Source organism: Rana temporaria, chromosome 13 (genome assembly GCF_905171775.1).
Source record: "Rana temporaria chromosome 13, aRanTem1.1, whole genome shotgun sequence".
Classification (NCBI taxonomy): Eukaryota; Metazoa; Chordata; class Amphibia; order Anura; family Ranidae; genus Rana; species Rana temporaria.
In genome coordinates, this window is record NC_053501.1 from 120848962 (window position 1) to 120861328 (window position 12367).

The following is a 12367-nucleotide window of genomic DNA, read 5'->3' on the forward strand; positions in this document are numbered from 1 at the left end:
CTTCTATCCTGCTCCTCTCCATCCATTATCCCGCTTTTCTCCCATCTCTCCTCTTCTTCTATCCTGCTCCTCTCCATCCATTATCCCGCTTTTCTCCCATCTCTCCTCTTCTTCTATCCTGCCCCCCCCCCATCCATTATCCCGCTCTTCTCCCATCTCTCCTCTTCTTCTATCCTCCCCCCCCCCCCCATCCATTGTCCCGCTTTTCTCCCATCTCTCCTCTTCTTCTATCCTGCCCCCCCCCATCCATTATCCCGCTCTTCTCCCATCTCTCCTCTTCTTCTATCCTGCCCCTCTCCATCCATTATCCCGCTTTTCTCCCATCTCTCCTTCTTCTATCCTGCTCCTCTCCATCCATTATCCCGCTTTTCTCCCATCTCTCCTCTTCTTCTATCCTGCTCCTCTCCATCCATTATCCCGCTTTTCTCCCATCTCTCCTCTTCTTCTATCCTGCTCCTCTCCATCCATTATCCCGCTTTTCTCCCATCTCTCCTCTTCTTCTATCCTGCCCCCCCCCCCATCCATTATCCCGCTCTTCTCCCATCTCTCCTATTCTATACTGCCCCCCCCATCCATTGTCCTGCTCTTCTCCCATCCATTGTCCTGCTCTTCTCCCATCCATTGGCATTGTGGTTGCCTCTTCCTCCAGCATCCTCCTGCTTGTATCTGGTAGCATCTCTACCTCCCCGTTATCCTTTCCTCTCTCCTCCTCCTCCCTCCCTGTCATCTCTCGCCTCCCTGCACCCTCCCTCCCTCCCTCCTTCCTTTCATGAGAACCTCTTTCGGTTGCCTACCTAGCCTCAGTCTCCGACTCTCCTCCCTCCAGTCCCCTCACCTGGGTGTGTGCTCAGGCTCGCTCCGCTCTCCCGCTGGCTCGCTACAAGGATGTCATGGAGATGATGAGCTTATTTGGTGTTCTTCAGTGTGGAGGGCAGAGCCGGGCTGTGCAGGGAGGCAGGCCGGAGCCCTCGCACTGATCGGAATATGGGGACCCCAAGGAGGACTTCTGACTGAACACCATGGAAGCTAGGAATGGGCAGCACTCCCAGGCCAGCCATATGATGGTGGATGGAGAAGCCAGCATGGCCAGAGAAGAGGTGACAGCGGTGCCCAGCATCCAGAGCCCAGGACCTGCTCAGCATCCTCCTTCCTCTGGACTCGGGCAGAAGATTCCCACTCCTGGAGTCAGTCAGTACCCTTCGACCTTCATTCCAGGTCCTTTCAGTGCCGGACATGGCCAGAAAACACCTGTCATCAGGCCTCCGCTCACAGAACCCAACGCCCCCTCCCCTGCTGCCCCCCAGCACTTTTCAGGTTCAGGACAGGCTACAACTACCCTTGCCCCTTCCGATAGCCATGTGTCCCCCAGAACAAACCAATCTTCTGTCCCAGGAACATGCCAGACTCCTTTTCCTGAACCCAACCAACAGGCTGGTGCCCCGTTGTATGGCAAGACTCCATCTAGAATGTCTCCGGTTCCTACGGCTACCCTGCTTCCTTCCACCACACCTGTGCAGCCTCGTCCCCCAGGAGCAATGCAATCCTCTGCCAGACCACTCTTACCGCCTTCTGTCCCGGGACCTGCTACAAGACCCATGCAGCCTCCAACCCTGGAACCATCGCCACCCTTTACCCCAGGACCCCTACAGTCCAATTCCCCCAGACCGATGCAGCCAATGGTCACTGGACCTGTGCAACCTGCAGGGACTGTCTCTCTGGGACACATACCTTCGGGGTCCAGTCTTCAGCCTTCAGCCTTTGGACCTGCACAAGGTACCTTTCAGCCTCTGTCCACGAATCCCGCGCAGCCTCCAATTAGTGCCACTAAACAGTCACAGATTTCTGGTGGAGCAACCATACCGATTCCAAAACAGACTGCAATTCCCAGACCCAACCATACGTCAGCCTTTTTCAAGCCTGTTTCTGGAATACAGCAGCCTCCCCCATTAAGACCCACTCAGCCTCCTGTCCCTGGAGCAGCTCAGCATCCTAACTTTGGACCCGGTCAGCCTCCTGTACCATCCACAATGGGAGGACCTACCCAGTCATTTAGTCCAGGTCCTTGCCAGTCTTCTTCCCCGACTCCTGCTTCTCATCAGCCTTCTATACCTACACAAAGCCAACTTCCTTCTACAGGGACCAAGCAAACTTCTTCCCTGGCCTCCAACCAGCCTTCTTTTACGGGACCAAATCAAACTTCTGCCCTGGCCTCCAACCAGCCTTCTTTTACGGGACCCAACCAAACTTCTGTGCTGGCCTCCAACCAGCCTTCTTTTATGGGACACAAGCAAACTTCTGCCCTGGCCTCCAACCAGTCTTCTTTTACGGGACCAAACCAAACTTCTGCCCTGGCCTCCAACCAGCCTTCTTTTACGGGATCCAACCAAACTTCTGCCCTGGCCTCCAACCAGCCTTCTTTTACGGGACCAAACCAAACTTCTGCCCTGGCCTCCAACCAGCCTTCTTTTACGGGACCCAACCAGACTTCTGCTCTGGCCTCCAACCAGCCTTCTTTTACGGGATCCAACCAAACTTCTGCCATGGCCTCCAACCAGCCATCTTTTACGGGACCCAACCAAACTTCTGCCCATTCGCCCAACCCATCTCCTGCTCCGGGAGGTTCTACAGTACTCAACCAAACTTCTGCCCATGGATCCAGTCAAAGTTTTGCTAAAGGGTCAAGCCAAACAGTTTCTCCTTCCCCCAACCAAACCTCTGCCCCATCACCAAACCAACCTTCAGTTTCTGGATCCAACCAATCTGTTTCCCCTACTCCCAGTCAGACAGCTGCTGCCTCTCCCAACCAGCCGGTTATGGGGCCTAACCAAACTCAGACCTCAGGAAATGGTCAGCAACCAGGCACTTGTCAGCCCAATGTTCCCGGGTCCAGCCAAACACCAGCTTCTGGGCCCCGCCAGCCCTCAGTCACAGGCCTCAGCCAGACATCTTCAGGACTCAACCAAACTCCAGGACTTGCCGAATGCCAATCTCCGGGTTCGGGCCTCAGCCAGTCATCAACGCCCGGGGTGAGCAACCTGGTTTCCAAGTCTGAGGTCCCAGAGCAGATGGAGTCGGAAGTGTCGAGCACCTTCATGCAGCGACAGTTTGGGGCCCTTCTGCAGCCGGCCGTCAACAAGTTCTCTCTGCGAATGTTCGGGAGTCACAAGGCGGTGGAGATCGAACAGCAAAGGGTTAAATCTGCCGGCTCCTGGATCATCCACCCCTACAGTGACTTTAGGTGAGTGCTGACAGGTTGTGGCCCTTCCAGACTTAAATCCTGAGGGGCCCTTGAGTAAATGTCACCTTCTCAGCTCGTATATGTCATCAGTCACCGTGTGTTATATGACGTCCCTGGTTATAGGGCCCCATCTATGTCATCAGTCACCGTGTTTTATATGATGTCCCTGGTTATAGGGCCCCATATATGTCCTCAGTCACCATGTGTTATGACCTCACTGGTTATAGGGCCCCATCTATGTCATCAGTCACCATGTGTTATATGACGTCCCTGATTATAGGGCCCCATATATGTCCTCAGTCACCGTGTTTTATATGATGTCCCTGGTTATAGGGCCCCATCTATGTCATCATGTGTTGTATGACGTCACTGGTTATAGGGCCCCATATATGTCACCATGTGTTATATGACGTCACTGGTTATAGGGCCCCATATATGTCATCATTTGTTATATGACGTCCCTGGTTATAGGGCCCCATCTATGTCCTCAGTCACCGTGTTTTATATGATGTCACTGGTTATAGGGCCCCATATATGTCACCATGTGTTATATTACGTCACTGGTTATAGGGCCCCATATATGTCACCATGTGTTATATTACGTCACTGGTTATAGGGCCCCATATATGTCACCATGTGTTAAATGATGTCCCTGGTTATAGGGCCCCATATATGTCACCATGTGTTATATTACGTCACTGGTTATAGGGCCCCATATATGTCACCATGTGTTAAATGATGTCCCTGGTTATAGGGCCCCATATATGTCACCATGTGTTATATTACGTCACTGGTTATAGGGCCCCATATATGTCACCATGTGTTAAATGATGTCCCTGGTTATAGGGCCCCATATATGTCACCATGTGTTATATTACGTCACTGGTTATAGGGCCCCATATATGTCACCATGTGTTATATGACGTCACTGGTTATAGGGCCCCATATATGTCACCATGTGTTAAATGATGTCCCTGGTTATAGGGCCCCATATATGTCACCATGTGTTATATGACGTCACTGGTTATAGGGCCCCATATATGTCACCATGTGTTATATGACGTCACTGGTTATATGGCCCCATATATGTCACCATGTGTTATATGACGTCACTGGTTATAGGGCCCCATATATGTCACCATGTGTTAAATGATGTCCCTGGTTATAGGGCCCCATATATGTCCTCAGTCACCGTGGGGTAGATTCAGATTAGAGGATCTTTAGATCCGCGTAATCTATCGGATTTACGATCCGCCGGCGCAAGTTTTTGAGGCTAGTGCTGTATTCAGAAAGCACTTACCTCAAAACTTGCGGCGGCGTATCGTAAATCCCCCGGCGGAATTCAAATTCCGCGGCTAGGGGGCGTCTACAATTTAAATCAGGCGCGTCCCCGCGCCGATCTAACAGCGCATGCGCCGTCTGCGATTTTTTTTTTCCCAGCGTGCATTGCTCCAAATGACGTCGCTAGGACGTCATTAGTTTCGGTGTGAGCGTAACTTGCGTCCGGCCGTATTCTGACTCGACTTACGCAAACGACGTAAAAATTCAAAACTCGGCGCGGGAACAACGGCCATACTTAACATAGGATACCTACATAGCAGGGGTAACTATACGCCGGAAAAAGCCGAAGGCAAGCGACGTAAAAAAAAAAAACGACGGGCGGGCGTTCGTTTCTGAATCGGCGGAACTCCTCATTTGCATATTCGTCGCGTACAAAAAAACGAAACTCCACCCATACAACATAGAGAAACGCATGTGTGTACAGAGCACACGTCACTTCATCTTATTACTGAGTGATGGACTCTTTTTTTCCAAATGTGACTGTAAATCATGGGTGCCCAACCGGTGGCCCGAGGAGCCCCCTGACGTGGCCCGAGGAGCCCCCTGACGTGGCCCGAGGAGCCCCCTGACGTGGCCCGAGGAGCCCCCTGCAGCGGCCCGAGGAGCCCCCTGCAGCGGCCCGAGGAGCCTCCATGGGCCACATCAGAGGTCTGCCCTCCGCTCCCTTCATTGTAGAGCGGTGATGTTATATTGACGACATTCATAGAGATTGGTGTCATATTGGGCACAGGGATGGTGGGAACCCCTCATATTGGGCACAGCGGGTGTACAGACCCGGGAACTCAGCACGGGGATGGTGGGAACCCCTCATAATGGGCAAAGGGATGGTGGGAACCCCTCATAATGGGCACAGCGGGTGTACAGACCCGGGAACTCAGCACAGGGATGGTGGGAACCCCTCATAATGGGCAAAGGGATGGTGGGAACCCCTCATAATGGGCACAGCGGGTGTACAGACCCGGGAACTCAGCACAGGGATGGTGGGAACCCCTCATAATGGGCACAGCGGGTGTACAGACCCGGGAACTCAGCACAGGGATGGTGGGAACCCCTCATAATGGGCACAGCGGGTGTACAGACCCCATCCATCGTCTCAGGTATATGGGTGGTGGGTGGAGTGAAGGGTTAGTCAGACGTCATCTTGGTCCCGGTAGGTGGGTGAAGTGAGACGATCTGTTGTTTTGTTATCTGCTGACTAATCCTCTCCGTCTGTTTCCTTCTCCTCTCCGGGCGTCTCGCTGACTCTGCAGTCTCCTTCCTCTTCCTTCTCCTGCTTGGTCTGGCCTCATCTTCTGCTGGCCATGGCTGCCCTCAAACTCCATCATTGCTGTGTATACCGGAGCCATGAACCCCCCTCTGGTGGTTTCCATCTGCTGGGCCTCAGGGGGATCGGCCTGGTGGAGCTGCCCGAGTTTCCCTTTTGTTGCCACACACTAAGTGTGTCCTGGGGGACTGAGGGGTGTTCCCAGGCCACCGGGAGATTGTTCCTATCCGCTATGACATGGACCAATGTAAGGGACATTCTTCTCACTGATCACCAATGTAAGGAACATTCTTCTCACTGATCACCAATGTAAGGAACATTCTTCTCACTGATCACCAATGTAAGGGACATTCTTCTCACTGATCACCAATGTAAGGGACATTCTTCTCACTGATCACCAATGTAAGGGACATTCTTCTCACTGATCACCAATGTAAGGGACATTCTTCTCACTGATCACCAATGTAAGGGACATTCTTCCCACTGATCACCAATGTAAGGAACATTCTTCTCACTGATCACCAATGTAAGGAACATTCTTCCCACTGATCACCAATGTAAGGGACATTCTTCTCACTGATCACCAATGTAAGGAACATTCTTCTCACTGATCACCAATGTAAGGAACATTCTTCTCACTGATCACCAATGTAAGGGACATTCTTCTCACTGATCACCAATGTAAGGGACATTCTTCCCACTGATCACCAATGTAAGGAACATTCTTCCCACTGATCACTAATGTAAGGAACATTCTTCCCACTGATCACCAATGTAAGGAACATTCTTCCCACTGATCACCAATGTAAGGAACATTCTTCCCACTGATCACCAATGTAAGGAACATTCTTCCCACTGATCACCAATGTAAGGGACATTCTTCCCACTGATCACCAATGTAAGGAACATTCTTCTCACTGATCACCAATGTAAGGGACATTCTTCTCACTGATCACCAATGTAAGGAGCATTCTTCTCACTGATCACCAATGTAAGGAACATTCTTCTCACTGATCACCAATGTAAGGAACATTCTTCCCACTGATCACCAATGTAAGGGACATTCTTCTCACTGATCACCAATGTAAGGGACATTCTTCCCACTGATCACCAATGTAAGGAACATTCTTCTCACTGACCACCAATGTAAGGGACATTCTTCTCACTGATCACCAATGTAAGGAACATTCTTCCCACTGATCACCAATGTAAGGAACATTCTTCTCACTGATCACCAATGTAAGGGACATTCTTCTCACTGATCACCAATGTAAGGGACATTCTTCTCACTGATCACCAATGTAAGGGACATTCTTCCCACTGATCACCAATGTAAGGGACATTCTTCTCACTGATCACCAATGTAAGGGACATTCTTCTCACTGATCACCAATGTAAGGAACATTCTTCTCACTGATCACCAATGTAAGGGACATTCTTCTCACTGATCACCAATGTAAGGGACATTCTTCTCACTGATCACCAATGTAAGGGACATTCTTCTCACTGATCACCAATGTAAGGAACATTCTTCCCACTGATCACCAATGTAAGGGACATTCTTCTCACTGATCACCAATGTAAGGGACATTCTTCTCACTGATCACCAATGTAAGGGACATTCTTCTCACTGATCACCAATGTAAGGAACATTCTTCTCACTGATCACCAATGTAAGGGACATTCTTCCCACTGATCACCAATGTAAGGAGCATTCTTCCCACTGATCACCAATGTAAGGACATTCTTCTCACTGATCACCAATGTAAGGGACATTCTTCCCACTGATCACCAATGTAAGGGACATTCTTCTCACTGATCACCAATGTAAGGGACATTCTTCTCACTGATCACCAATGTAAGGGACATTCTTCCCACTGATCACCAATATAAGGGACATTCTTCTCACTGATCACCAATGTAAGGAACATTCTTCTCACTGATCACCAATGTAAGGGACATTCTTCCCACTGATCACCAATGTAAGGGACATTCTTCCCACTGATCACCAATGTAAGGGACATTCTTCTCACTGATCACCAATGTAAGGGACATTCTTCTCACTGATCACCAATGTAAGGAACATTCTTCTCACTGATCACCAATGTAAGGACATTCTTCCCACTGATCACCAATGTAAGGAACATTCTTCTCACTGATCACCAATGTAAGGACATTCTTCCCACTGATCACCAATGTAAGGAACATTCTTCCCACTGATCACCAATGTAAGGGACATTCTTCTCACTGATCACCAATGTAAGGATCATTCTTCTCACTGATCACCAATGTAAGGAACATTCTTCCCACTGATCACCAATGTAAGGAACATTCTTCCCACTGATCACCAATGTAAGGGACATTCTTCTCACTGATCACCAATGTAAGGAACATTCTTCTCACTGACCACCAATGTAAGGGACATTCTTCCCACTGATCACCAATGTAAGGGACATTCTTCTCACTGATCACCAATGTAAGGAACATTCTTCCCACTGATCACCAATGTAAGGGACATTCTTCCCACTGATCACCAATGTAAGGGACATTCTTCTCACTGATCACCAATGTAAGGGACATTCTTCCCACTGATCACCAATGTAAGGGACATTCTTCCCACTGATCACCAATGTAAGGGACATTCTTCTCACTGATCACCAATGTAAGGGACATTCTTCCCACTGATCACCAATGTAAGGGACATTCTTCCCACTGATCACCAATGTAAGGGACATTCTTCTCACTGATCACCAATGTAAGGGACATTCTTCTCACTGATCACCAATGTAAGGGACATTCTTCCCACTGATCACCAATGTAAGGGACATTCTTCCCACTGATCACCAATGTAAGGGACATTCTTCTCACTGATCACCAATGTAAGGGACATTCTTCTCACTGATCACCAATGTAAGGGACATTCTTCCCACTGATCACCAATGTAAGGAACATTCTTCTCACTGATCACCAATGTAAGGGACATTCTTCCCACTGATCACCAATGTAAGGAACATTCTTCTCACTGATCACCAATGTAAGGGACATTCTTCCCACTGATCACCAATGTAAGGGACATTCTTCTCACTGATCACCAATGTAAGGAACATTCTTCTCACTGATCACCAATGTAAGGGACATTCTTCTCACTGATCACCAATGTAAGGGACATTCTTCTCACTGATCACCAATGTAAGGGACATTCTTCCCACTGATCACCAATGTAAGGACATTCTTCCCACTGATCACCAATGTAAGGAACATTCTTCTCACTGATCACCAATGTAAGGAACATTCTTCCCACTGATCGCCAATGTAAGGGACATTCTTCCCACTGATCACCAATGTAAGGGACATTCTTCTCACTGATCACCAATGTAAGGACATTCTTCCCACTGATCACCAATGTAAGGGACATTCTTCCCACTGATCACCAATGTAAGGAACATTCTTCTCACTGATCACCAATGTAAGGGACATTCTTCCCACTGATCACCAATGTAAGGAACATTCTTCTCACTGATCACCAATGTAAGGGACATTCTTCCCACTGATCACCAATGTAAGGGACATTCTTCTCACTGATCACCAATGTAAGGAACATTCTTCTCACTGATCACCAATGTAAGGAACATTCTTCTCACTGATCACCAATGTAAGGGACATTCTTCTCACTGATCACCAATGTAAGGGACATTCTTCCCACTGATCACCAATGTAAGGACATTCTTCCCACTGATCACCAATGTAAGGAACATTCTTCTCACTGATCACCAATGTAAGGAACATTCTTCCCACTGATCGCCAATGTAAGGGACATTCTTCCCACTGATCACCAATGTAAGGGACATTCTTCTCACTGATCACCAATGTAAGGACATTCTTCCCACTGATCACCAATGTAAGGGACATTCTTCTCACTGATCACCAATGTAAGGGACATTCTTCTCACTGATCACCAATGTAAGGGACATTCTTCCCACTGATCACCAATGTAAGGACATTCTTCCCACTGATCACCAATGTAAGGAACATTCTTCTCACTGATCACCAATGTAAGGGACATTCTTCTCACTGATCACCAATGTAAGGACATTCTTCCCACTGATCACCAATGTAAGGGACATTCTTCCCACTGATCACCAATGTAAGGAACATTCTTCTCACTGATCACCAATGTAAGGGACATTCTTCCCACTGATCACCAATGTAAGGAACATTCTTCTCACTGATCACCAATGTAAGGGACATTCTTCCCACTGATCACCAATGTAAGGGACATTCTTCTCACTGATCACCAATGTAAGGAACATTCTTCTCACTGATCACCAATGTAAGGAACATTCTTCTCACTGATCACCAATGTAAGGGACATTCTTCTCACTGATCACCAATGTAAGGGACATTCTTCCCACTGATCACCAATGTAAGGACATTCTTCCCACTGATCACCAATGTAAGGAACATTCTTCTCACTGATCACCAATGTAAGGAACATTCTTCCCACTGATCGCCAATGTAAGGGACATTCTTCCCACTGATCACCAATGTAAGGGACATTCTTCTCACTGATCACCAATGTAAGGACATTCTTCCCACTGATCACCAATGTAAGGGACATTCTTCTCACTGATCACCAATGTAAGGGACATTCTTCTCACTGATCACCAATGTAAGGAACATTCTTCTCACTGATCACCAATGTAAGGGACATTCTTCTCACTGATCACCAATGTAAGGAACATTCTTCCCACTGATCACCAATGTAAGGGACATTCTTCTCACTGATCACCAATGTAAGGGACATTCTTCTCACTGATCACCAATGTAAGGGACATTCTTCCCACTGATCACCAATGTAAGGAACATTCTTCCCACTGATCACCAATGTAAGGGACATTCTTCTCACTGATCACCAATGTAAGGGACATTCTTCTCACTGATCACCAATGTAAGGAACATTCTTCTCACTGATCACCAATGTAAGGGACATTCTTCTCACTGATCACCAATGTAAGGGACATTCTTCTCACTGATCACCAATGTAAGGGACATTCTTCCCACTGATCACCAATGTAAGGGACATTCTTCTCACTGATCACCAATGTAAGGGACATTCTTCTCACTGATCACCAATGTAAGGGACATTCTTCTCACTGATCACCAATGTAAGGGACATTCTTCTCACTGATCACCAATGTATGGTAAAAGGTTGGAGGGCGGCTCTGTGGTTCTTGTCCCCTAGTGGTCTGGTAGTGCACAGGCCTCTTTGTCCTTATCATGTGGGAACAAAAGCAAGAAGTTCCATATTTTGATGAGCGATTCCTCAACAATGGCTGAGCAGAGAGGGCCACAGAACGCTCAGAGATGAACAGTCGTCCCGCCATCTCATGGTAGAAATTTAGATCCATAGAGGGTCTCCCGCTGTCTATGGTCAGATCCATGGATGGTCTCCCTCTGTCTATGGTCAGATCCATGGATGGTCTCCCGCTGTCTATGGTCAGATCCATGGAGGGTCTCCCGCTGTCTATGGTCAGATCCATGGAGGGTCTCCCGCTGTCTATGGTCAGATCCATGGATGGTCTCCCTCTGTCTATGGTCAGATCCATGGAGGGTCTCCCGCTGTCTATGGTCAGATCCATGGAGGGTCTCCCGCTGTCTACAGGCACCTTGGTATTGGTTATTCTGGGCATGTTGGCGTTTGTTTTCTTTCGGCGGTTCCATACAGACAGTCCAATCCTGAGTACAGAGTGAGAAGGACAGGCAGGGGTCACAGCAGATAGAGACGCACGTCACCGGCAGACCCAGGTGAGCCATTTGTCTACTTCATCCGCCATGGTCATCCAGAACATCCCTCGGGGCCCCCCCTAACGAGGACCTTGCGCCCCCCCCTAACGAGGACCTTGCGCCCCCCCTAACGAGGACCTCGCCGCTTTCCCTGGCGCCCTCATATCAGCTCCATATAATCCACGTGTGTAGAGATTGAAAGTCACTGCTAGACGCCGGCGGCTAATCTTCCAACCACTTCTTCATTAAGACTGAAGGGTTTATCTAAAGCCTGAATCTTCCTGCTACTCATTCCCCGATGACCTGAAGATACCCCAGGACACCGCAGGGGGGCTGGTATCACTGAGGGGGGCATTAGGAGCCACAGATAAATGTATTCTACAACGCTGTCTGAGACCTCCAGGCACACTGGCCGGCTCTGGTCTTCATAGACTTCAATGGAAACGCCTGAAAAGCACCACGTGAGCTTCCAAGCGTTTGTTCAAGAGATTTGTTGCTATTTTTCTGCTCCTTTTTTTCCAGCAGCTCCCCGCCCCATTTCCAGCAGCTCCCCGCCCCATTTCCAGCAGCTCCCCGCCCCATTTCCAGCAGCACCCCGCCCCATTTCCAGCAGCACCCCGCCCCATTTCCAGCAGCACCCTGCCCCATTTCCAGCAGCTCCCCGCCCCATTTCCAGCAGCACCCTGCCCCATTTAGTTGAAAGACGCCTTACAAAAGCTACAAAAAACTTGCAATTCTCC

At 48.9% G+C, this 12367-nt stretch overlaps 1 protein-coding gene across 1 annotated transcript in view; it reads left to right on the forward strand.

Moving 5' to 3' along the window:
• Window positions 1-642: 642 nt before the first annotated feature.
• HCN3 (hyperpolarization activated cyclic nucleotide gated potassium channel 3) overlaps window positions 643-12367 on the forward strand; it is a 29104-nt gene continuing 17379 nt past the window's right edge. Inside the window, exon 1 of the mRNA XM_040333503.1 lies at window positions 643-3238. Coding sequence (XP_040189437.1) covers window positions 1020-3238 — 2219 coding nt within the window. The 5' untranslated portion in view covers window positions 643-1019. The remainder of the gene's footprint in view (window positions 3239-12367) is intronic.